A 27726-nucleotide genomic window follows, 5' to 3' on the forward strand; every position below is an offset into this window, starting at 1 on the left:
AACTGAGTCCCAGAACCGATCCTTTTCGTTCCAGAAGGATGTGGATACAGAACAGGTCTCAATCCCTGCATCTTGGAGTTACTGCGATGTTTCATGATTTATGAATGTAGAGATTGGACAGGAGCTAGTCTTTCACTTCCCTGTGAGTCCCACATCTCATCAAACTAGAATTAGACCATCAGACGAATCATCTGGTTTATATGAGATTATAATTGCTTGCTTTTGGGGATTCTTGACACTATTATAGATTATTTCATTTTTCACAAAAAGTGGGATGGTTTATTCCCCAAATGGTATGCTTTTTTTAATAATGTCAATCATATTTGAAGTGCTCTTGGATAACTTCTCAATTAATTTGTTCAACATGTTTTTACTCAGCTTCTATTATGTGCCAGACACTGATTGAGGCTGTGAAAAGGATAAACATAGTCCTTGCCCTAGTAAAGCTTATGTGTTAGTGTTGGCAGCAGGAAATAAGCAAAACATACATACGTATAATCATGTCAGGAAATGATAAGAAAAATGAAGCAGATTGGGGTAAACAGTGACGGCGAGAACTACTATTTTAGATAAGGTGATTAGGCAAGGTCCCTGGTGGGGTGACTGCATTTTAAAAGAACTATTCATGTATGTAATATTTATTAATTTTTACTGTTAAGGTATTAGTGACTTTCCAGTACATTGTGGTTTTGTTTTGTTTTGGTTTTGGTTTCTTTTCTTGATTTAACATAGCGATCCTATTATAAAACTGTTTTTGATTTCTGTTCTTCCCACAAACCATACTATAATGATTTTCTAAGTTTCAAACCCTGTTACAGTATCCTTTTAAATGGTTGTATCATATTCCTTAGCTATTTCCATGTTGCTGGATACTTAGATTATTTCTAATTTCTTGTTATAAATAATACTAGTGTGAACTTCATTTTTTAATAAATCTTTTTAAATGTTTGAAGTATTTCTTATAAATTTGAAGTGGTATTTACTGATTAAGGAGACTATTTAAAATAATAGTTTAAAATAATTTGAAACATATACACAATCATTTTAAGGGAAATACATTTTAATAACCAAATACCCAATATTACCTATCCATATGCCATCTGTCTATATACAGACATTTAATATATCTATCTACCATGTGTCTGTCTATCATCTATCCATTATTTATCTGTATATTTATCTTTATATAGAAGACTGTATCCATCATCTGCCTTGACCCGTTATTTAAAAAAAAATAAGCTTGCCTGTGTCTCTTGAAGATTTAAGCCTCAACTCTTTCAAAATTCTTTAAATTATTTAAAAGGTTGAATATGTCATCGACATCTCTAAGTTTTTAATATTTTATTAAGTAACTTTTTCCCCAAGTAATTCTTCTTCCTGATATTTGTAATAATGCCATGTCAAATCTACCTGAGGTTTACAGGTGAGTTTTTTTTTAGTAACAATGTTCATTGCTAGGATTTTATACACTTAACACAAAGAAAACAGCTGATGCTTCAGAGACATTGCCTGAAGCTGTCATGGTGAGGGATGAATTGTTGAATAATCACAGCTTGTCAGGGGAAAATACTCTGAACCTCATGTTTTCCTGTCACAAATCATTGCCAGGGGCTGCTCCCGCATGGACATTCGCATGCGGAATATATCATCATCTTCCTTTAGCAGAGTGTGCACTAGGACGAATACACGGTCACACTCAGAATAACAGCTTCAAATTTTAATGTGAGTTTAACCTATAAAAAAAGGATGTCAGGTTTTCATTTTCATTTATTAATTTTTCTTCCTCCACCATTGTTATTTCTTTTTTAACCTTTCTTTAAATTAAAATTTATTGGGGTAACAATGGTTAGTAAAATTATATAGGTTTTTGTATCTTGAAAATTTTCCAGCTTACAGAAAAAATTGCAAGAATAATACAATGAATATTTGTACATCCATCATCTCAGTTCACCAATTGTTAGCATTTTGCAACATTTGCCTATCTCTCTATGTATGTGTATATGTACATATGTTTGTATGTATATGTACATATACCATGTTTCCCTGAAAATAAGACCTAGCTGGACCATCAGCTCTAATGCGTCTTTTGGAGCAAAAATTAATATAAGACCTGATCTTATTTTACTATAAGACTGGATATAATATAATATAATATAATATAATATATAATATATAATATGGGGTAATATATAATATCTAATAAAGACTGGGTGTTATACTATAAGGCTGGGTATAATATAATATAATACTGTCTTTAATATAATAAAATATAATGTAATATAATATAATACCTGGTCTTATATTAATTTTTGCTCCAAAAGACGCATTAGAGCTGATGGTCCGGCTAGGTCTTATTTTCGGGGAAATGCGGTACATATGTGTATGCATGTGTATACACATACCTATATAATATATACATATATATAATATATATATCCATGTATAATTAGTACACATACAACATTTTCTAAATGAACCATTTGTGAGTAAACCATGGACACCAAGATTCTTCACCAGGGCTAGGATTAGGATGAGGCAATGTAAGGAGGCATTGAAAAACTCAGTCATCAGATAAATATTTTAATGCTGGATTTTAAAAATTCAATGTTAAAGAAAAAAGCCCATGATAACTAAAACATCAACAAAGTTTAATACAATCTCATTTGTTTTATGACCCTGTATATTTGTGCAATGAGAACAGCATTTCTAATCAGCCTGAGGTTCTGGGACATGTGGCTGTTGGGCTTCTGAGGAATGACAATAGCTTGTGAACAGATTGAGCAATGCGGGCTTCGTATATATACACTCGTGTTTTGACTATAGAACTTGCATTAACTTTTTCTCTTTGATGCAAAATGTGTACATTTCTCCCTTTGCATCACGCTCCCATATGGCTCTGCTCTAAGCACCTCAGCGTGCATCTCCCAGGAACACAGAGATCCTTCTACGTAACGTGGTGCAGTGATCACATGCAGGAGGTTTGACATTAATGCAGGTGCTTATCTGATATAAATTCATATTTAAGTTGCCATGATGGTGGCACTGAGGTCTTTTTTGTCCTGTTCCCCCCATAAGGATCCAGTCAAGGATCATGCGTCACATTTAGTTATCAAGTCTTTTCATCTGGAAAGACTACCCCCACCTTTTGTGCTTTGTGCCATTGGCATTTTTGAAGAACCCAGTCCCATTGTTATATAGACTGTCTCAATTTTAATTTGCCTGTTTCCTTAAGAATACTGTATTATGCCAGATTTTTAAACATACATCCTTGTTGGAATGTTATTGTACTCCTAGATGGGGTAGGAATGAGTGACTGCTTTCTAAAGTACCATGTTTTCCCCCAAATTAGACTGGGTCTTATATTAAGGTTTGTTCCAAAAGACGCATTGGGGCTTATGTTCGTGGGATATCATCCTGAAAAAGCATGCTAGGGCTTATTTTCTGGTTAGGTCTTATTTTCAGGGAAACACGGTAGCAACCTCAGATAGCCCAGCATGCAGGGCCAGTTATGCAAGAACAACTGAAACAGATATGCAGGGAAAGCAGATCATTCCAAATTTTCAGAGAAGGTGTGTTCCTTTTAGGTTTTAAATGTTTTGTGCTAGAAAAAAGTGCTAACTGGAATGACAAGAGGTTTCAGCTCCTGGGCCCATTTTGACTGATGGGAGGTGACTTTCAGGGCTCCCCAAGGCCTCAGGAGGAAAGAGTCATAATCCATGTGTGATGTCAACAATGGACAGCTAGGTGAGGGGTGGGGTAGAGGCTGGCTGGTGTTAAGACTGCACTTGAACAGGAGTGGCTGGCCTTACAGCAGCTGCAGGCCATAATTCTTACCTACTCTGGGCCAAGTTTCCTGAACATACACACAAGGACTGTCTACAAGTGGTAAGATTGTTTTTGTCTTATGACTCACCATAAGTCAAACGATTTCTCTATAATCATAGCTCATACACATGTAATTTCAGCTTTATCCTCATACAGATCCTTAAAAATGCATGAGCTTCTCTTGTAATGGTTTTCTAATTCCTGACTAGAACTGTTGCTAAACAATTTGAAAAAAATCAGTTCCCATTTTCCAATATTCACAAGTGTTGATCAGCATTATAAATATAATGAGAAGATTAAAAGCTGATTAATTCCCTACTAGGTACTAAGGCAACAGCCTGGAAATCTTTATTGTCATTTTGGACAATAAACTTAAATTTGAATATGGAAAAGGCTTATCTTCTTGGAATTTAATTAAAGGTAAATAAATAAGCTGTACTATGAAGACTTTACTCTAAAAGAATGGTGATGGATTCCAGCTTCCAGGAACCATTGTGCCCTTCTGTTAACTCCTTGTCATCCAGTCTAGTTGGGAGTAAATTCCTTCCTCTCTGCCAAATACATGTTTTATTGGTTTTCAAATCTTTCCTGATGGAGTAGTGAACAATGTGTGTGCTCATGGCTTTCTCGGTTAATTGTGCAAATAGGGTGGGAGGGCAATTTGAGAGTGTTTATCTCAATTTCGAGTGAACAACCCCTTTTTCAAACTGAAATTTATTTTGAGATAATTGTAGGTTCACATGTAATTGTAAGAAATAATACAGAACCATATGATTTCACTGATATGTGGTATATAAAACGGACAACAACAAAGGACAAGACAAACAAATGAGAAACAAAACCTCATAGGCACAGACAATAGTTTAGTGGTTACCAAAGGGTAAGGGGATGGGGGGAGGGAGATGAGGGTAAAGGGGATCAAATATATGGTGATGGAAGGAGAACTGACTCTGGGTGGTGAACACACAATGGGATTTATAGCTGATGTAATACAGAATTGTACATCTGAAACCTATGTAACTTTACTAACAATTGTCACCACCAATAAACTTGAATTAAAAAAAGAAATAATACAGAGATCCCCTATCGCTTTGCCCAGTTTCCCCCAATAACTTTGTAAAACTGTAGTATAATATCAGGCAGGAAATCGTCATCGATGCAATGTACTAAACTCATACTAAACTCATTCAGAATTTTTCATTTTGACTTTTACTCCATTCTGTCTTTAGTTCTAGAGAAATTACCATGTGTATGAGCATTTTCACCCTTAGAATCTGCCCTCCAGAAATATTTGCACGTGTGCACAAAGCCATATGTACAAAAATATTGAGTGCAGTATTTTTGTAGTCGTAAAAGAAATGGTAACATTCTGCCTATGTCATGGGAAAATAATGAAATATTTGCAGTAGTGACTAACGAAAGCTATATATGCTTGAAATGGAAAGATCCCCAAGACAAATAAGTGTAAAAAGCATAGAACAATATAACATAATTACAATTATGTGACAAATGTTAGGGGATAAATGTGTATACATATGTACCACACGGAGATACAGTATAAAATGTGAAGGACTCTCCTCAAACTGTTAACAATTGTTACTATGTCTTTCAACTGAGGATCCATAAATCTGAAACAGTGAGGCTATATCTTGGGCATTTAAAAACAGTGTGCCATTTCACAGCCAGACTGTGCTTAAGACTCACTCAGTGCCTTCCCAAACGGGGAAGAAAAATCCCCTGTCACCTGGAAGAGAGAAGTAGCCGGAGTCTAAGAGTGACAGGCAGTCTGAACCAGCACCCAGGGGTGAGGGGAAATGGTGTATCTGCAAAGACACATGTGCAAAGCCCCAAATGTGTTGTAAAGGTAAAGCCTTCACAAAGTAAAACTTTTTATATTTAACAAAGATGATAGGTCTCTTCCATGCCCCCATGCCAGCCAGCAATCCGTTTTTCCAATAACAACCATTAATTATTTACTTAGAAGTTAAAATATAATGTGTGGAGGAAGGGTGAAGCAGGGCATTTAATAAAATCCTTGCAGTTAGAAGAAAGAAAACAAGTGCTTTCCAAACCTGCATGTTTGTAACGTATACATTTCCCCATACGAAACTCCCAGAAAAATTGGAACCACATGTGTAGATGGCCAGGGCGTGCTGGGCATGTTGCGGAGTGAGCAGTTCAGCAGGGCTGCAGCAACACCAGCTTTCTCTGCTCTTGGGTTCTGGGGCTTGTCTGCACAAGAAGCCCCCAAATACCGCAGGGATCCTGGGACAGGGGAACAAGGCTGCAGTAAGGAGCAAGGTTTCCTATACTCCCACCCTGTTCCTTCACTCTCCAAAATTTACAAACTGTTTCCTTCCTGAAAACCCCAAGGCTTCCTTACTGATTGGTCTCAGTTTTGGAAAGGACATGACATCAGCTACTTTGTAGACTTGGGGCCATCAGCTACTTTGTAGACTTGGGGCTGGGGGGCTGTCGTTGGCTTTGGCCAGCCTCCAGCCAGCTAGGTGGAGCCTGCGTGTGCGTGCGTGTGCGTGCGTGCGTGTGTGTGTGTGTGTGTGTCTGACCACAAGTAGTACTTGGATTATCCTGCCTGTTCTGTTCTCTGTTGCAGACGGTTGTTCTCTACCGTCTGACCAGGACGGTGCAGCTCAGCCGGCCGCAGTGCTGCTGGAATTTCTCAGGAGCCGAAGCATGGAATTGAAACTTTTCACAAGCCATTGAAATGGAACGCAGAGCTTGTTCAGCCCAGGACAGCACCAGGGATGGTGCACCACAGGACAGGACCGGCAGGAAGCCCCTGAAGAAGCCAAGAGGCCCTCCTAACACCAGACACCTTGCGAATCCATTGATGGGCCGTGAGTCTAGGGGCTGTGGAATCAGAGTGCTGGGGAGAGGTTGTTTAACGGAGAGAGAATAGGGCTGGACAATTTCAGTGGCTCCATCTGAGATGAGTCCATGGGGCACTTATTGGACCGATGTCCATAGCTTGTGAGCGTATATCCTTTACACGGTTGTTCAAAAATGTGTACACCTCTATGTGCAGAGTCCTATAGACCATAGAAAGTCAACTGTCACAGTTTATTCTCCAGTAAAAACTTCAGCTCTAAAGCTCAAATGTATCACTTACATTACATTGGAGGTTTAAAAGTTACTTATAAATAGGAACATTTGTGCAGGCTGCTAAAACTTTGATTCAAAAGGTTTTAGGTATTTGGCATTTAGGTGGGGCTGGGTTTATGAAGCATGTTCAAACATGATCGATTCACTTTAAAAGGAGCCTTTTTTTTAACCTTTGGAGAAGTGTCTTACAGGCATGAGTCTCACCTGTCAGGTGCTGTCTTTGCTAATGTATATTCACACCTCCAGGCAACAGCCCTTTCCTGTGAGAATTCAGCAGGTGGCTGCTAACTGAAAGTATTCTGAAAACTGGGTGTAGGCATTAGAGGGGAGATTGTTATATTCAGCACCCTGGTAGGGTGCCCCGAACACTTGCAATTAAAGGGACTTATGCAGGGACCCTGCAGTCAGCTAGGGCTTATTAATTTCCTACTGTATGGAGGCTGAAATGGGGGAAAATATAAGGAATAAAATACTACACAGTGCCTTTCCTTGGACTTACTAAATAGGTAAGACTGCTCATTCATTCATTTATCCCATTTTGCTTGTAAAATGAGCAGAGCAGTGAATAGGATTTGGATCTGAAAAGGCAGAACTGGATTATTGAGCATAGACTTGGAGCAGTAGAAAAGAGAGTGGCACACGAAATCACTTTTTAAAATGAATTTCATAAATATATTTTTAAAGCAGTGAACCAATCAATTGGGGAAAGAATCAGCAATTTGCTTGACTTCCGCATGATTTTTTTACAGCTAAGTATTATGTTGATGTTCACTAGGGTTTCTAGAGGTCCTAAGACAACTCTGGTTGCACACATTTTTTTTGGCACTCCCATTATATGTGGTACATAAAAAGTGAACACACGGTCACAGCTAGAATGCAGAGTGTCTTAGGGAGTCTAGTAAAAAGTTTGGAGAGATGAAACGTGATAATGAGCCTTCAAAAGCTGGGTGGCAGAATTTAACCTTCATGAGGCAGGGAATTTGGAGCCATCGATAATTCTAGAGCAGAGACCTGGCAATCATGAAGACTGTAAGTAAATTAAACTGGTAGCCACAGTCAGGATGGATTGTGGAGGGGTCATGGGAAATTCCAGCACTAACTCACAGGTTCTCAAACTCTCATGTGCATCAGCTTCGCCTGGAAGGGTTTGATAAAATGCAGACGGCTAGGCCCCACCCTCAGAGTCCCTGACACAGTTGTAGTTCTGGGATGAGGCTGGGCATCTGCATTTACAACAAGCTCCCAGGTGATGCTGACGGTGCCGTTTGGGGGCCACACTTTGATAACCACTGCACTAATCCAAGCATGAACCTTGCATTTGGACCAAACTTGGAAATGACAGAGAAAGCACAAATAAGTGATAATTTCAAAAGAAAGAAAACTCAGGCTATGTTGGAGCTAAAGGAGAGAAATCAGCCAAAACTGTAAAGTTTTTAAGCCTAAATTAATGTCAGATATGCAGTCTAGATAAGACAGAAGTTGGGCAGAGGAGCTGGCTTGGGAGCAGAGTGAGGAAGGAAGGATAAGGAGTTCTATTTTGAACATGAAAGTGCCAATGGCCAACACACAGCCTGATGACTTGGGACTGAGGCGGGGGGATGAATACAGGTTGGGAGTCAGAGACCTCAGATAGGCTGGGCTCATTCCTACCCTATCATGTCCCAAAGACTGAAAACAAATGCTTCCGCCATCTCACAGAAACCCAACCTCTCTTTTTTACCCCTTGACCTTGCAAAATGTTTCCCAAGATAGATAGATTTATGCTACGGCCCAGCATTCACTGGGGGCTCGATGGCCCCGTTAGTAGATCTTTTTAGAATGTACCAATTAGTGCATTTTCAATCTCTTCTGAAATAATGAAAATTTTAAAAATCATTCCAGAAATTGCAATAAAAAGGAAATGGCAGCTTTCCTAATGTGTTGTAAGTTTGATGGAGACTCAATTTAAAAGAAAAGTTAAGTTTAATGGCACTAATTGGTGGACTTATGGAGCGGTTTCATTAGATCTCCCTGGCCCCATTTAGCCATGAGTTACTGATTGCCATTGACCTCATGTAGTATCTATGTTTTGGTAGTAAAACCAATAGACCCTGACTGAACAGTGTTGGGGAAGAATCTTTCATATATACCAAGGGCTTGGATAATATGTTATATACAGATTATGGCCCTTGAGTTTCAAAGACTTTGGTGGGGTCAGTAGAAAGGGGATTGTGACCTTGACTCTCCCCTTCATAGTCTCCTACGGTGAGCATCATCCGTGTTCTGGTAGGAAAAGGTCTCCTTTCCATTGATTGTGCTCTCTCCAGTTATCAGCAGAAAGGCAGGCAAAGCTGCTTCTGGGTGTAACTCACACGTGTTGAGCCTGTAGCTCATTGCCTGCTTGGGGGGGTGGGCTCTGGAAAACCCTGGGGAGACATCTCCTGGATATCTCCTCAGTGTTCTCAAGAGCTAAAGAAAGTGTGTGGACTAATCCATGTTGCAAATTATGGTGTTTGCTAAACTGTATGTGTATATATGTATATGTACACATACACATGTACATACTCACATATATATATACACACATGCATAGTTCATGCTCTCAATGCTAGGAAAAATGTCAACCATTCATTGTCACAATTTTAAGTCTGTACACAATCACTCAATTGTTCAGAGACGTGTTGAGGTTAAAGTCCTTGTATAAATTTGAGATAAATTTTGGTTTTACAAGGGCCCAAGTTTTTCTTCTGGGCAAGAATATAAGCACACTGTGATAGCCTTACCAAGCCCTAGTCTAAACTGACTTTCAATCAGGAAGAAAAGTCTCATGCACTGCTGGTGGGAATATCGAGTGGTCCAGCCACAGTTCCACAGAAGGCTCAACACTGGGTTACCATATTATACAAGCAGTTCTACTCCTAGGTTGTATACCCAACAGAACTGAAAACATACATCTACTCAAAAATGTGTACATGAACGTGCATAGCAGCATTATTAATAATAGCCAAGAAGTAGAAACAGCACTAATGTCCATCAACTAATGCATTAATAAATTGGGGTCTATCTATGCAATGGATATTATTTGGCCATAAAAAGGGATGAAGTGCTGATACATACTACAGTGTGCATGAACCTTGAAATAGTGTGCCCAGTGAAAGAAGCCAGGCACACAGGACCACATATGGTATGGTTCTATTTATATGAAAAGTCCAGAATGGGAAAATCCAGAGAGACAGAAAGTGGATCAGTGTTTTCCAGTGGTTGAAGGTACTAGAAATGGGGAGTGACTGCTAATGGGTACGGGGTTTCTTTTGGGGGTGATGAAATGTTCTGAAATTGATTGTGGTGATGGTTGCCCAACTCCATCAGTATACCAAAACCCACTGAATTATAGACTTTAAGTGGGTGAGTTGTATAGTATCTCAGTTATAACTCAATAAAGTTGTTAGACAGATAGATATTGTCAGCCATCTACCAGGACAACACCCTGTGCTTCTCCAAGACAGAGTCTGCTCTGTAAATGCTACTTTCTGAAGCAGACCTCAGGTAGCCTTTTTTTTTCCCTCAGAGAAGTACATAATTCTTTATTTACCCTAAATAGGAGTAATGGTTCCATGACAACTGAATAGAAAGTACAGTCCATTTTTGCCTACACTTGATGATATAATTGCATCATTTTAATGAAACCTGAACAGACTTACTATTTAGGGCCCAAATTACCTGCCTGGACTGTTGAGGCTGTCACCTCTAATGATCTGAGGTAGCTTCAAGAAAGGTTGAGGAATGTAGCAGCTCTATTTCTTAGCAGCTGAGCCCATGGTTGGAAAAATAGATTAATCATCACACACACGGTGATCCATAAGGGTACATTTGCAAATCTATTTACGACTGATTTTCAAAACCTTTTCCAATTTTCGGCTCTTTCTTCTCACTCAAGATTCTGTGTGGATGGTATTTTGCATTAGCACCAACAGGATAGAATTAATTGTCCTTTTAATACTAATTTCGAGGGAAATCTTTCTGAATCTGCAGTCTGGATTGCAGGCTGTGAGTGCTAGAGACAGCAGTGCTTTTCCTGAGAGAATTTGGAACCTCAGAGAATGCTTTGAGGACACTGAGTTTGTACTGAGCATAAGGTTTTGGAGGTAGGAAAAGCCACTTGACCTAAGGTGCCTCAAGTACCTTAGTGAGACCAGAAGGAAAGCATTGGATGGGCAGTGAGTGGGCGGGTTCATCCAGCTTCCCCTTACCTATTACATGCTTCATAAATCCATCTGGAAGGATGGTAATTGGCTCACTGGGACAGATTTTCCGGGACATTGCTAACTCCATGGAGCAGGCCGACCTCAGCCAACACATGTTAAGTACAAAGTGCTCTCACCTCCTCCTTTAGGGCCTTTCAAAGTTGTCCAGGTCTTCTCAGCTTTTAGGACATATGAGTTCCTTTAAAAGGCGTGGCTAGTATCAGACCATTCTGTCTTGTTTGTGTGTAGTGGTGTTTACTTAAGCAGGCAGAGCTGGAGCTCAAGCAAGCTCAGAGGAGCCTCCTCCCATTCTGACTTCCTGTGTTTGTTCTGGAAACTAGACGCAGTTTGAGATGAGAAAAATTCAGGTCTACACCTCATTCGGATTACATCCATACTCAATTAGAAAGAGAGAGGAAAACATTTAATGTGTTCAGATACAGTTTACAGGCTTCCTTCCTAAGAATGTGTGTTCCTTCCATATAGTTGTGGAACAAATTTGCTATTTTAAATAGCAATGATTATGGAATGTAATCAAGACTATCTGTTTAGCATTCGGGAAGGAAAATAATAGTAACTAACAGGTATTAAGCCATGGGTAAGTATATTGCTGTCCTCACTTTGCAGAGAAGGAAACTGAAGCTTAGGGCCTGTCCAGGAACCCACAGCTCAGAAGACAAGAGGGTCTGAATTCAGAGCTTTCCCTTAACCACGTCCCCATGCTGCCTTTGGGGGGTAAATAATGTCCCTGTTAACAAGGTCAGACTGAACTCTAATTTGCACTTGATTCTGGAACAGGAGGTAATCCATAAATAGATATGGTTCTGTTTAGATTTGATTCCAAGCCTAATGGTGTATGTAATTACTTGATTACTACTATTAGTCTATGGCACTGTTTGCTGTGATGCCAAAGTTTGTATTTCACGCGGGAAACTAGACTGGCAACCACAGCGTAACACATTAATGCTGGTAATTAGTGAAGCTCTCACTTAACTAAATGGACCATTTGCCTTTGAAATCAGTGTGTAAGTAGAAGTACAGTAACCCATCTGTCATCCCAATCTCCCTCTTTTGTCCTTAATTTGGACACTGGCTGCAGTTATTTCTTTAGCCCCTTAGACATTTCAAATAAACCATGTACAGGAAACGTTAATGGAGGGGAGAAATGCTGAAGTCCTGATGAGAGTTTGTTTGATTGACTCCAACGTCTCCATCCAATAAGTCCCATTAGACTTTTATTGGTGGATGGGCAAGGATGAGCCTTTGGGTCTAAAGTACATTCGAAGGATGTAACCCCTTCCTCCCTTTCCACAGATATTGTGTCTGATCGGACTCCTGTGCATGACGCTGCCATCCATGGGAGTCTGCTGTCTTTGAGGAAACTCATAAGCCAGGTAGGTAGCTTTTTGCAAAAGAAAATAAGATAAATATTAAGCACATCCTATTGCTCACCACGTTTAGAAAAAAAAATCACAGTCTGATATTAAGATACAAATTCATCTTCAGCAAAGTGAGGTGAATCTCGTCCTATCCAACTATATTTTATATATGGAGGCTGGCCTACTACTAGAATTTAGCAGAATTCTATGCACATAGTAGGTGCTGTATTAAATATCTATTGAATGAATAATGGGCAAATGAGTGCATTCGAGTTGCCTTCATTTTATTTGATAAACTATGTTCCTAAAAATTATCATGTGATGTTGGTTCTCAACTGGAGTGATTTTGCCCCTTTGGGGACATTTGACAATGTGTGGAGACACTTTTGGTTGTCACAACTGGGATGGGGGTGAGGGGTTGATGCTGGTATCTAGTAGATAGAGAGACACGTAGAGACCACGGATGTTACTAAACATACTACATTGCATAGGACATCAAAAAATTACCCATCCCAAAATGTCCGTGGTGCTGGGGTTGCAAACCCCTGATATAAAAAAAAAACATGCTTGAAAATGTCTTTTTAAATATGTCATCTTATAATTTCTGAGACATTTTCAGTTCTATTGAATCTCCAATTGATAGTGGCTCTGCCCAGTTTGATATTAATTTCTCTGCCCCTCAGGTGTAATTTCAAGTACACATTAATTTGAGTTTTGCTGGTTTTGAAATTTTGGTGGATCTTAAGCAAAGGCACTTCTAAGAAAGCAGTTAAGATCATCCTTCAACATTCTAAAAAAGTTTTTGTTCAGGATGTTCTGTTCTCTGAAAAGATAATAGATCTTTTAAGTTAGGAGCGCTTGGCCCTTTCTGTACCATAGACCCCTTTGGTATTCTGGCAACGTCTATGAACCCATTGTTAGACTAATGTTTTAAATACATAAAACAAAACACAAAGGAAACCTATCAAAATATTAAACGACAAGTGTGTGACAGAGTAATATATGAACTTCTTTAGTAATGAACTAAATATGATTTCGTGGTGATTCTAATGACTAACCATAATTGCTAAGTAGCATGAACATATATTTTGGATATTTTAAATATCTGTAACAAGTGTAATAAAAATATCTGTAATTCCTCTCCATGATAGTCCTGTATAGTGCTACAGCACTTGGTTTGCTGTCTACATTCATAATTCAATGCACAATTGAAGGACATGATAATTTTCAGGCAGTGGTTAGTGAAAATAAATATGCTTTTTAAAAAAATTCCAATTTCCTCGACCTTTCTAGACTAAGTAATCCTCCTATAAGAAAACAATTTCTAGAGAAAAATGTCAGACTACCCCAAGCCACTATCTTAAGCTGTTTTTGATAGCAACAGCCTATTATAAGTAGAAATACAGATAGTAGCACAAAACTCTAGCTAAAAGAAGTTAAGCTGCTTCTCAGATAAAATGAAACATTTACCTTATTTTGATAGGACAAAAATGATCATTGCATCTTTCATATGTCACTTACTAAATTGGACGGATCCTGATTTATATTCAGTATTTATATGGTTACTGAACATCACCCGGAACCATGTGTTTATCTAAGCTCTATCACATTATTTCAGCAAGTTCTCTTCCTGGAACCTCAATTTCTGCCTTCATAGAATGAGCATTCCAACACCTACCTGCATTAGTAAGCTCTTCCTGTGTACCAACCACTCCAAACCCAGTGATATCGTGCAATAAACGTTTCTCGCTAACGAGTCTGCGTCAGCTAATCTAGGCTGGGCTTGGCTTCGAGCTGTTCCCATCCTTCTTTGACGAGTGGTTACATGAGAAATTTTCTCCTCATGGCTGAAGGCTGGAGCATAACAGGCTCAGCCCAACCATGCAGGGATACATGCAAGAATAGTTCCTTGTCATGGTCCTCATCAAAACAATAAGCCAACAAGTGAGAGGACAAGAGGGTGAGAGCAAAATGCAAGTCAGTTTTGAGTCAAATTGCTGGGTAACAGGTATGTGTAGCATCAATTCTAATATGGTACATACTATCGAACTGTTTTCCTAAGTGGTTGTATAATATTATACTCCCACCAGCAGAATGAAACATCCTTCTTTTATTCATGTTTTTCTACATCATTATCAATACCTTAGTGTACTGTCAGATTTTAGGCCAGGTTAACTTTTAAAAGAATTGTCGTCGTACTGCATTTGTGGCTGAAATCCAACCCTATGGAACTGATGTTTTGCACCCGTTACTCTGCCCATGTCCTCTCTCCCAGGGGTGGCCTGTGAACCTCATCACAGCAGATCATGTGTCCCCACTCCATGAAGCCTGTCTTGGAGGTCACCCCTCTTGTGCCAACATTTTATTGAAGCATGGAGCTCAGGTAAGTACAGCTCAAATAACATCTTAATAACAATGAATGAAAAATGACTATTTCTATCCCTTCAGAATAATTTGCAGCATTTTTTTTAGCCTTATATGAAATATGAAGAGGGGTATTTTTCAAAAGCATTGTGTCCTTCCAGCTTATTTGCTTTAGCAATAGATGAAATACTGAATTTTCAGCTAGAAAGTAATGGTTCGAGTCTGTATCATTTTCTTTAATAGTCACTACTAATAATTAGCTGTTCGATTTCTGTCTTCATTCCTATGGCCTTGAAGGTAGTGAAATATTGTAGAAAACACAGAACATTTGGCTCGACACCTAAATAATGGTCCCAGAGCATTTCTACCATTTACTAACATTGGAAACTCAGACGAGTGCCTTATTCTTTGAGCTTTAGCGTCTCCATGTGAAAAATGGGGGAAATACCAAAAATAGTTGTGTAACTTACTGTGGTATTGCAAGGATTGACAGACAAAAAGGTATATGATTATTTGGAGAATGAGAATCGGGATTGCCATGAGAGACCCTAGAGGAAGAGAGCCACAGAATCATTGAATTTGAAAGTAGGTACCAGTACATCTTCCATTCACTAAGTCTCCTCATGCTCAAAAGTGACGGGAAAATCTGATCAGAAAATTACATACGAGGTTCTCATATTCTCTCAACCAGTATTTACTGAGCATTTATTATATGCCTAACTCTGGATAAAGACTTTCAGGAACTTATAAATTGAATGAGGAGACAGCCAGATAAACAGGTTTTTTACTGACTGCAACACTAGCTGCTTCAGTATATAAGCCCTGAAGTCTCAGTAGCCTAATACAATGAAAGTGTATTTCTTGCTCAATGACATTCCAGTGTGGGTGTTGCCAGTTAGGTGACTCTTTTCCATGGGTGATTCAGGAATACAGGCTTCTTCCATCCTGCTCCACAATTTTCAGTAAGTGATCTCCACGTGTGCTCTAGAGGTAGCCTCCATTCCAGGTGGCTGGAAGGGGAAAAGATGTGGAGGATTGTGCACAGAAAACTTAAGGACCGGTCCAGGTAGTAACATATATCACTTTGCCCACATCTCATTTGTCAGATCTCCCGCCACACTCAACTGCTAGAGAAGTTGGGTAACACAGTATGGTTATATGCCTAAGAGAGAGGGAATAGGTTTGTTGAATGCATAGCATCTCAGCCACAGCAGGCAGTTACAATACACTGTTTTCATCCATTAGTTTTTACTGGGTAGCAAACCACCCTAACTTAATGGCTTAAGACAGCAACCATTTATTTATCTCCCAATTCGTTGCATTGGCTGGACAGCATTTCTGGTCTGGGCTGGTTCAGCTGACCTCAGCTAGGCTTACTTATGTACTTGAGGGTAGCTGATAGGTTGGTTGGAGCTGGCTGCTTCGTGATGACCTTGACTCGTATGGCCGAGATGTCTGGGGAGCCAGAAAATCTCTATGTGGTCTCTCATCCTTTTGCAGGCTGCCTGGACTTATTTACGTGGTAGCAGGGATTCCAAGAGCCACAAAAGAGGGCAAGCTCTCTGCTTGGAACACATTTGTTACTGTCCCATCCATTGGCCAAAGCAAGTCACATGGGCAAGCCCAGCTTCAAGTATTGAAAAAATAGTCTTCATCTTATGAAGAATTGCAAAGCTGCATTACATGCGGTGCAGAAACTCTGGCCATTTTTACAAATGTCCACAATGTAATAAGTATTAATAGTAAGGGTTGTTGGGAGCACATAGAAATGTTCCTCACCCATTTATTTCTGATGGGGAGGGAGGCAGTCAAACTAGGCTTCGTATAGGAAGTGATGTCTAAGCTGAAACCTCAAGGACCTGTTGGAGTTAGTCAGCTAAAGGGGGGGGGGGAATATGAACTGCCTACCCACTAGGGACACCAAATGCAAAGGCCTGGAAGTGAAAGTGAGAATATTTTTGTGACTTCAAGTCATTCCTTATAGCGGGAGAGTAGAGTGGGTGAGAGGGATAAGAATACAAACATCATCAGGTTTCTATTTTGGTTAAGAAAACATACCCAACACTTGGAAACAGGGCTAGGGCTAAGGAAAGACGAGAGGTGCCCAGGGTGCAAACTTGAAAGAGCTGCTCACTCTCAGGGGCGTGCAGCACTCTCACAACCCTAGGAGGGAGTGTCTTCTTAAATTTTGCACCCCCTGGGCATCTTTTGTGCCAGGACTATGTTCTTGTTTAACAGGTTCACCAAAGAATTTCTTAACAATATAGAAAAATGCATCTGCATTTGGCTTTGCTCTTTCCTATTCAATTATAGCCCAAATCCTGTGAAGTTCAATGCAAACATGTAAGTTTCTGTCTGATTTCCAACATTAGGAAAGATAGCCCCAAAGATTATAGTTTTATGGCCCTATAAGGTATTAACCAATTTTGTGTTTAGTAGCAAATTTATTTCAGCATTCCATTGACTGACTATATACATTCTCCTTTGAGCCAGCCTTACCATCTTAGTGGTTAATGAATGAATTAAAAAAAAATCTTTGGCATGTGTTCAGTCTATATTTGTATAAAAATCATGTTTAAAATTTTTTTAAATGATACATTAACAATTTTAAAAAGTTACTCTGACTGCTCTGAAGAAACTGGATTTCTGTGGGATGGGTCTAGGATGAAATGTTTAAAATAAAGAGATTCGTTTGTAAGGTATGGAAATATCCTAACTGGTTTCAAAGTTCATGTTCCTGGGGAAGGCATGGAGCAGATAGAACATCCCGTTAACATTTTTGGTGCTTTACATTCCATGCCTCATTCAGTTTTTCACATCAACTTCATGGAGTTTGATATTTTTGTCCCCATTTTATAGCCATGGAATGTAAGGCTCACTGAAGTTAAATAACAGCTTGGGGGTGGTAGAGTGTAGATTTGAGCCCAGAACACCCCAGAGGCTGTCTTCATTGTGGAGCTTTTCTTTCCAGGTGAATGGCATCACCATGGACTGGCACACTCCCTTGTTTAATGCTTGTGTCAGCGGCAGCCAGGACTGCGTGAACTTGCTTCTGCAGCATGGAGCCAGCCTCTGCCCCGTGAGTGATCTGGCATCCCCTATCCACGAAGCTGCTAAGAGAGGTAAAGCTACTGGGAAGTTAAGTTTTCCAACCACTCCTTCAAGGGATCTTATTGTTGAGAGAAAGAAGGAAGAGGAGGTCTATTTTAGAGCAGTAGTTCTCACAGTGGGGTCCAGAGACCAGAAGCATCAGTGAGACCTAGCACACAAAAATGCAGATTCTTGGGCCTCATGGCAGACCCACTGAATCAGGAACTCTGGGGTCAGGGGTAGGGGGGCGATCCCGCCATCTGTGTTTTGCTTAACAAGCCTTACAGATGATTCTGATGCACAGTTTGTTTGAGAGCTACCTTTTGAAAGCATTTGGAATGTTCACTGCTGTATTTCGGAAACAAAGCCTGGCATATAGTAGACTATTCATCAATATTTGTTGAATATCTTATTCAATAGTGTTTGGGGATTTGGTTGGGTGTCCGAGGGGCATGTGTCCTGTTTGGGAGACCACCTCAGGGATGCTGTGGATGCCTGGTCATGGCATTGTACACCAGAAGCTGGACATTAATGAATGCCAACTATAATTTTATGTGTATAATGTGATGGCTCGGTGTGAGGTCGGGGTGGTGGTGGATGGGGGGAGGGGCGTTCACGGTGTGAGGGATGTAAAAATAAAACAAATAAAAAAAAATATTTGTTGAATATATTGTTAAACCCATGACTCCATAGAAATCAAATTATTTAATAAAACTAATTATATCCTTCTACTTAAAGGCCTTAAAGAATATTGTCTCAAGGCTACTTAAGTTTGCTAAGTGAAACAAACTTTCAAGTTTGGGGAATGTAAGTTGTTACATACGGTTTAGGGGAATTCTTTTTTCCTCCCCAGCTTTATTGAGGTAGGATTGCCAAATAAAATTGTATAACTTTAAGGTGTACAATGTGATTTAATATACATTGTGAAATGATCACCACAATGAACTTAATTAACACATCCATAACCTCACATAGTTACCTTTTTTTTTTGTGGTGAGAACACTTAAGATCTCTCTCAGCAAATTTCAAGTAGACAATACAGTATTGTTAACTATAGTCACCATGCTGTACATTACATCCCTATAACTTATTTATCTAGTGTAGACTTTTTTAAAGCCACGCTTTTTCTGATATTCTTAACTCTGAAACAAAAAATAAAAATGCAAGTTTTGCTTTTCTCCAATGCCACCGCCGCCCTCCTTCTCCTCCATCATCACCATCCCCATACCTTGCCAGAGGGCTTTCTGTTTTCCCAGTGGCTTTCACAAAATGGCTCCCCCTGATCCTTACAGCAGCCCTATTTGACTGGACCAACTATTATTATAATGATCTCCCAAAGCATTGACATGTATCCACTAAGAGACATACTAACTCATCATATTCACTGGATACATGAACCAAAACAAGAGAAATGCAAAGGGGCAATGTTTAAAGTATGACATTCTAGACCAAGGAAGAATGACTGATTCAGTTTCCCTGAACCTAGTTTGCCAGACTGGGCCCCGCTCATGTTGCATTTGGCAGCTTCTTCTAAGCTTTGCCTTTGCCCACTGTGGCCTGTCTCTCCCAGGGCCTGTCCTTGGTGAGGTTGTAAGTGAGCTCCCCTGTCCCATGACCCATGCTGTGCCCTATCTTCTCCAGGTCCATCTTCAGTCCCTGTTCTTCCATCCCTCTCTCCAACTCTCACTTCCGTTTGTATACTCAGACTGATTACGAAGCCCAAACAATGGGAAAAGGCGGATGGTTGCTGGTTGCTTACCATGGCCAGTAAACTCAACTGCTGTTCCACCCGGAGCTGCAGATATCATCCGTGGTCAACCTGTGAACTCATGGCAGTGCTTAAAATCATTCCCTGTTCAAAGCAAAAGAAACAGCTTTTGGTCCTTTGGATAAGTTGCTGGCTGATTTAAAAACACACACAAAAATGGGGAAGGTGTTGTTTTCCTAGCTGAGAGAGAGAACTTGTGCTGTAACTGTTTTCTCCTGCTTTGGGCTGCAGGCCACATGGAGTGCATCCAGTCTCTTGCAGTTTATGGGGGCGACCTTGACCATAACATCCGCCACCTGGGCACGCCCCTGTACCTGGCTTGTGAAAAGGAGCAGATAGGTTGTGTCAAGAAGCTGCTGGAGTCAGGTAAAACAAAAAGGGAAATGAAACAAAGAAAATGAAAAGTAAATTAAATGTATTTTAAAGCTCTTTCTATGTCCCAGAGTTCTTGTGGGCAGTGGAGTCCGACAAGGTGGGGATTCATATTGACTGTGTTCCCATGGGGACTTGTTTTAAACTGTTTCACTTTAGCTCTCTCACTTGTAATGAGGATAATGATGAGGATGATGGTAATATCTCCTCCCAGGGTTGTCCTTGATGATGGTTACTTTCTCCTCCCTTTCCTCTGCCTCTCTCCTTCCTATCATATTATTAGGCCCTGGGTAACTCCCAAAGTTGCCTGACTAAGGCTGAGTCTTCCTACTTGGGGCCTTCTTCACTAGTTCTCTTTGTTTTGGAAATTGCACTTGCCTCATTTTTAGCCCATTGTAAACATTATCTTTGAAAAAGCTTGTGTAGCATCATTCTTTCTCACCTGCCTGCTGTTGTCCGGTCCCCTCTTCAAAACTTGGAACACCATGTCATCACCTCTTTAATTATTTGAGTCCTGTTTATTCTTTAAAACTCCAGTAATCTTTCCTCCCCTGAATGTTCTTATAGTTCTTACTGCCTTCTACTCATCTAGTAGCCATTGCCATGAATTAGGAGATTCATATTCATTCATTCATATTAATTCTCATTCTCATTCTCATTCTCCCTCCTCTCTCTCTCTCTCTCTCTCTCTCTCTCTCTCTCTCTCTCTTTCTCTCTCTCTCTTCTCTCTCTCTGCCTGGCTCCCTCCCTCACTTCCTCCTTCTTTCCCTCCCTCCTTCCCTCCCTTTCCTTCTCCCTTCTCCCTCTTTCTTCTTCCCTCCTTTCTCCTCTCTCTCGCTCTCTCTTTCTTTTTGTCTCGTCCGGGTGTGACATCCCTCACAAAGCCAAGAACAATGCAGTTAACATTTATTGAATGGACATAGATGCCCATTTTACTAGAGGGACAGCAACTGAGGAAAAGCCACATGTCCCCATATGTCAGAGTGGGAGCCAGCATCCAGCCTGGGGTAGGGATTTGTTGAAAGTGTAGGCATAGAATTGGCTGGCATAGTTCTAGAAATCCACTTTGCTGCCAAAGAGGAGGACTTTGCGACTTTCCCTGTGACCTTGGGATTTCACCATCTAGCCTCACTTCAGGTCTGTACTGGCTAATATTCGGGCCCTGTTAAAAATGGGCAGCTGTCACGCCACCATGATTTTTCTTGTATGTATCACACCTATGTATTGCACTCACAGGTGAGGTTTTAAACCTCATACACTTCACAGCTCATGCTGTACATTCAGTGACATTGTCAAATGGCATGAACCCCATGTTTTAAATGGAATCAAGCCACCTTCCATTTTCTCAGGAGAATTCTTATCCTCACTGTGGATGCCCTTTTGTTAGGGAATTTTGAGGCACAGTGCTTTGAGAAGGGGGAGGCTTGGACTTTGCTCCTCAGCTGACTCTCTGTTTTTCTCGTGACTGTTTAGGAGTGAGCGTAAACCAAGGCCGAGGTCTGGACTCTCCTCTTCACGCAGTGGCCAGAACATCCTGTGTGCTGCTGGCACGTATACTCATGGATTTTGGAGCAGACACCCAGGCCAAGAATGCCGAAGGCAAACGTCCCTTAGAGCTGGTGTCTCCAGAGAGCCCTCTGTTACAGCTGTTCTTGCAGAGAGAAGGTGCTTCTCCTTTGCCCGAACCTAAACCCTAACCCATAGAAACTCCTGCGGGTTCTAGCAGGAGGCAGGTACTGACTGGGTTCTGACTTCTGGTCCTATAAAAAGGATCGTTGTCTGCCATCACCCACTGTGGTGGCTGATGTAATTTAGTATTCAACAAGGGACAGTACTGGTGATGGAGTAAAGAACCATCCTGCTGTTTGGCATGTGGGAGACAGGCTATCTTGGGTAATCTAATATTCACAGATGAGATAGGCCAGTTTTCAAAGAATGAAGATATTGTTTTAAAATTTTCATATTAATGTTGGCTAAAACATGCTTTATTTAGAATGATGTAGCAGAAGTCTCTCTGGGTCTGTATAATGTCCTCACGATGTTTTACTGTACTACAGATGGGCCCAACTACTGGGCATTTGGTTTCTGGGGGTAAGAATGTAACTAACTGAGCGTGATAAGGTATGACTTTAATGATTCACAGCAATCTGGAAACGTTTACGATGAAAGTTAATCAACAATAAGGCCACATTCCTCCATAAATAAGAACTGATACTTCTGACCTTGTGGTTGAGCAGTTGCAAGGGGTTAGGGGCAGTTCCCTGGGCTGTGAGGTCGGAGGTGGGCTGGGGTGGGGAGCAAAGATCCCTCAGACTGAATTCTTAGTTGTCCCTAGAGGAAGAGAGCAGCCAGCTTAGGACCTGCTTTGTTTACCACAGTGTGGACTTGAAGTTTTAGGGCTTGTGGGACTTTGCAGCAGGCTTCCTAGCAGAAGGATTCTCATGTCGTAATCGGTTTATTTTCTCCCCACATGCCGAGCACTGGGGCTGGCTCTGGGCACCATTGTGAAGTAGCCATGGAATCCTTTCTCCTCTTCCTCCCACTACTCCAGGGTACTTGCAGCCAAATCCCAGCCTTGGGGCCCCCAAACAAGGCCTGTACTTCCCAAGCCATGCCAGCTGGGCTAGGGAACACTGACCATAGGTGCAAGAAACAGTCCAATAAAAGCCCTTTATATTAAGCGGTGGGATAAATACCAGGCAACTGGACCTGCAGTTTGAAGATTTCTTGTTTTCAAAAAATTCTGTCTATATATACAGGGCCGATTTCTCCAGCAGGCATAGACAGCACAATACTTGGGGCCCACAGAAATGTTTTAATTCCTTTTAAAATTGGAAGGAAAAATGAATAAAACTCAACGTGGATTATATTCATCTTTACACCAACACAGTTTCAAAATATCATATATATATTTTTAGTTGGGAAAGAGCTCCACTAAGGCATAAGTGCCTCGGAGCTCCTAAAGTAATAAAGTGACACACACTCGCGCACGCACACACACAATGTTCAGATTGCCTCCACTGAGTCTTCCCTTCTACTTTATTTCCCAAAGTTATTGTTAGACACCTGTGTTGTCTTTAATTCCTTTATTTATATTTCGGTGACAGTGTGGCCAATGATCCCACTGGTTTATAAAATGCCATTTGCTATTGGAGAGAATCGCCACTTCTTTTGCGTCCATGAGTCATTTTTGGGCTTCTGGTAAAGTCACCTCTCAGCAGGCAGAACACCCATGGGAAATGGGGACAGAAAGCCAGATCTGTGGATTTAACACAGTCATTTCTGTCTCTGAGTGTCCCCGGAAAGGAGTTCAAGAATATGACCCAACCACCTTGAGAAGCATCTAAAGCAGTGTGTACTTGTGACAAACACTGAAAACTGAAAATGACTCTTTTTCATCCCAGCTCCACAGGAGCCACTCCTGAATGCGCTTTGGCCGTAAAGCATCTTGAGTGTTGCTGAGGGAAAAAAAGAAGTGAAGACCTAAAGCAACATGTCAATTCAGAAACATAGAATGAGCTGATTTTATTATTGAGTGTGGCAAATGGCTACGAAGCTGTAGTGGGTTTTCAGGTCAATTTATATGGGATTAAGGTGACAGTTGTACATCATCATCCTTGTCGTAAACAGCAGATACTCAGTTTGCATCGGTAGCTGCACCGAGTTTGCTCGGATGTTCTGCTTTTCCGGATTCCCCGTTGGGCTTGCTCTGATGTCTTGTTCTTCGTAATTCTTTGTCAGTACCTCCTACACTTGTCCCTCATGGTGTATCTAGCACAGATGATTAGTCGTATCCTTCAGCGTTCCTTAGCGAGATGAGATGAAGTTGTTTCCCCACAGCATACCTTTTGCAACGTGTTAATATATGTTTTGAGTGCACTGAATATAATCTGCAAGTTATCCTAAATTCCAACAGGGACCTTCTGAAGGTGCTATGAGGGCCTGATTGAAAATATTGCATTGATTTCTCTGATTGTATGTATTGTTTCCCCCTCTCCTTGTTCTCCACCATCTGAGAAATATGCAATCCACTTTATCCTGTAGCTTTTGGTGACATTGTAGGAAATTAGAAGCCACTGTGTCCTTTGATTGTATTCTCAATCCTGGTGGCACAATCCGATCCCCTGGGGCATGTGCCTTGAACAAATCCAGATGCATGGTCCTCACTTAACAATAATTGAAGCAACATCTCTGGGGCGGGGCCCAACATCATGTAGTTTAAAGCCACCTTCCTCCTGTAGGTGATTCTAAAGTTCAGTCTGGATTGAGGACCACTGCCCTGTGGAGTTCTTGGAGCTATATAGCTTTGCTTTTCTAAAAAAGCGGTTTTAATAACCAAAAGAGAATCCCCATGACAATTGGGTGTAGGTGGTGGTGGGAGTCATTTTCCATCCTTTTACCCTATAGCAGCGTTTATCAGCGTCCGCATTGTTTTCATTTTGGGCCATTGGGGACTGTCCCATGCACTGTAGGATGTTAAGCAGCATCCCTGGCCTCTAGCCACTAGATGCCAGCAGCACCTTCCCCAAGTTGTGACAACCCAAAATGCCTCTAGACATTGCCAAGTGTCCCTGATGAGCAAAATATCCCTCCTTTCTCCCTACCCCCACTCCCGTTGAGAACCACTGTCCTAAAATGTAAACTCTTGGCTGGTTCCTTATGCAAGGTTTGTGCTAGTTCACTTTTCACCAATGAATTGAAACATTGGGCTAGCTCTGAATGCAGAATATAAAAACAATTATGATTTAAGATTACATATGCTTATGATTCACTGATAACTCATTGTGTTCAAATATCTTAAAATTGCTCAAATGTTAAAAATGTTTTCTTCTAGAAAAATGAGCTTATGGTTTTTAATGTAAAAGATAAAGAAAGCCGTTAAACATGAATTTTATTTTCATTATTGGAAATTCCTAAATTAGCTCCCTTAAGCCTCCATTAGTGAGACTAAGCTTTGAATTTTTTTCAGTCTGTTCTAAATAAAAACCTAACAAACTCATTTCATTTAGTCCAGAAAAGAGAAAACATGGCCGAAAAATGCCTCCTGTAAACCACAGAAAATGATCTTAAACAGTACCGTAATTATTTCCTATCACAATGTTGTATCTTGTATGCTTTAAAAGAAGGAATGGAAAAGTTGTCTTAGGTCACTGAAACCAACGTGTGGCTGTCTGATTTTTTTCCAGGGCCCCCTTCTTTGATGCAGTTATGCCGCCTTAGAATCCGGAAGTACTTCGGCATCCAGCTGCGTGGTAAAATCACTGGACTCTTCCTCCCCGAGGAGGTGAAACAGTTTCTCCTACACATTTAAATATGTCAAAGGAATGGAGTCACAAAACAACAGACAAAACTTATCGAGTGTTCTGGCCATTGGAATTTTAAAATAAAGTCAGGTTACAAAGCTTGGCTAGTTTTGTCAATGGGATGTTTGTTTTCAGTGGAAACACACTGGGTACTTTTGTATTATTGCTTGGAAGGCATGAAGACATTTCTCCCTCTGGCCTGGAAAAGGGTAGCTAAAAGAATAACTATTGTTTTGAATATGTACTACATGCCAAACGCCGAGCTAGGAACACTGTACGTCATCTAATTTAGCCCTCACATTAACCCCACCAGGTGGGTACTATCCCTGCCCTTCTCCAGGGGACACACTGAGATCAGGGGGGTCAGTTTGTCCAGTTACCCAAGTGAGGACAGGAAAACCAGAGTTGAGTATAGATTTTCTGATACTATCCGGGGAACTTTGGAGTGAGGCAGAATTTTCTAATACCACTATTCGGGCTCCATTTGTGTTACATGGGAAGACAGGTAAAGAAGAAAGAAGTTTCTTTATCTACATCTGACTTTTTTTTTCAGTTACAGTTGACATTCAGTATTACTTTATATTAGTTTCAGGTGTACAGCATAGTGGTTAGACATTTATATAATTTATGCAGTGATCCCCCGATTAGTCTAGTACCCACCTGGCACTATGCATAATTGCTGACTTTTTTTTAACCTTCCCTGTTATAATAAAACCACTACTGCTCTAGTATAGTATAGGGCCCAGTTCTTTTTCTGAACCCAAATATTTTATACATATTAGGCATATTCTAGAACCGTGCTGTCCAATACAGTAGCTACTAGCCCAGTTGCTCTCAACCAGGGGTGATTTTGCCCCCTAGAGGACATTTGGCAATATCTAAAGACTGTTTTGGTTGTTACAATGGGTGGGGTTACTACTGGCATCCAGTGGCTAGAGACCAGGGCTGTTGCTAAACATCCTACAATGCACGGGACAGCCCCGCCACAAAGAACGATCCAGTCCAAAATGTAAATAGTGCCAAGTTGAGAAACCCTACACTAGCCAGGCTATTTTTTTAAATGTAAATTAATTAAGATGAGATGAAATTAAAGCTCCAGTTCCTCAGTGTCATTAGCCACGCTTCAGGTGTTTAATAACCACACAGAGCTAGTGGCTATGATTGTATTGGACAGCACAGATACAGATCATTGCATAAAGTTCTGTGGATCCACTGTTGCAGAAGTTTCTTTTGGAGAAATTTCTTTTGGCCAGCATTCTTCAGATGCTCGACAAATGGATTTTCACTGCCTGTCAGTTTCTGATTTACATGAGACTTATGATATAATTTAGTAATGATGGCTGTAGCTTCAAGTCTTCTCTCTGAAAGATTAATTTGGGGTTCCATCCCATCAATAGAAAGAAAATATTGTACCTATTTAAGCCACATCTTTACCTGTAAGATGACATACGGCCTAGATGATCTCTAAAGATATTTCGGACATGATTTTCTGTGATTCTAAATTCAATTTGCCACATGAAAGACTAGAATCTTGTTCTAAAAGGTCCAACTAGTTACCCAGCAGATGGCGCTGCTGTCACATAGACACTAAAGCAAAAGGGTTGTGCTTCATAAATAACCCGTTGTAAGATGGTTTACCACATAGACTCTGGAAATTTCCATTCAGGAATGCAAACTTGGCACTGATAAATACCATTGACACCGGTTTCCTTGTTTTCCAATGTACCCCAAAATTCAAATGTGACTTGACAGAACCTCACCTCCCTGCTTCTTGTTTTTTCTTCTTAATCTGATCATGTTTACATTTACAACTACTCAGAATTTACATATAGCATCCTGCCACTTGCTAATTCATTTCATTTCATTAATTCGTTTACTCAGGAAATACTATGAGTGCCCGTGTCTGTGACAGATGCTATTCTAGGCGCTACGCTGGCCACAGTGAAGAAGATAGGCAAAGATATTGACTTTCTGGGTCTTACACTCCAGTCAGGGGAATCATTGGCTAAGTAGTAAAGAGCTATAGGCATTTTGCTATAATTTTCTTTTTGAAAACAGTAATTTAAAAGATAGCCTGGTTTCTCACAGGAAATGTATTGGACAGACTCGTATGTTAATCTTCCCTTGGCCAAATCCTCCGAGTTTAACCCTGGACGGTGCAGAATTACTAGAACAGCATTTTTCTTCCTAAATCTTCCAGATAATTAACCAATTTGCAAATCCAGATAATAGATGGTCATCTCTGCAAATGGGAAAAGCACCACCACCACCTCCCTCAT

The 27726-nt window shown here is 40.5% G+C and overlaps 2 protein-coding genes across 4 annotated transcripts in view; both read left to right on the forward strand.

The window, feature by feature from the left end:
* Positions 1-142, forward strand: part of ASB11 (ankyrin repeat and SOCS box containing 11) — a 26839-nt gene extending 26697 nt beyond the window's left edge. Inside the window, exon 8 of the mRNA XM_081043918.1 lies at positions 38-142. The gene's annotated coding sequence lies outside the window, so the exon portion shown is untranslated. The remainder of the gene's footprint in view (positions 1-37) is intronic.
* ASB9 (ankyrin repeat and SOCS box containing 9) overlaps positions 1-25562 on the forward strand; it is a 27563-nt gene extending 2001 nt beyond the window's left edge. The window contains exons 2-9 of one of the 3 annotated variants that reach the window (XM_081043924.1): positions 38-142; positions 6440-6683; positions 12486-12565; positions 14826-14933; positions 17886-18036; positions 20004-20138; positions 21618-21809; positions 25331-25562. In XM_081043924.1, the coding sequence (XP_080900050.1) occupies positions 6551-6683; positions 12486-12565; positions 14826-14933; positions 17886-18036; positions 20004-20138; positions 21618-21809; positions 25331-25455 (924 nt within the window). In that variant the 5' untranslated portion in view covers positions 38-142; positions 6440-6550 and the 3' untranslated portion in view covers positions 25456-25562. Of the gene's footprint in view, positions 1-34; positions 143-6439; positions 6684-12485; positions 12566-14825; positions 14934-17885; positions 18037-20003; positions 20139-21617; positions 21810-25330 lie in introns of all 3 variants that reach the window. The other 2 variants (XM_081043923.1, XM_081043922.1) reach the window with 2 other exon arrangements.
* Positions 25563-27726: the final 2164 nt, after the last annotated feature.

Source organism: Rhinolophus hipposideros, assembly GCF_964194185.1.
Source record: "Rhinolophus hipposideros genome assembly, chromosome: X".
Classification (NCBI taxonomy): Eukaryota; Metazoa; Chordata; class Mammalia; order Chiroptera; family Rhinolophidae; genus Rhinolophus; species Rhinolophus hipposideros.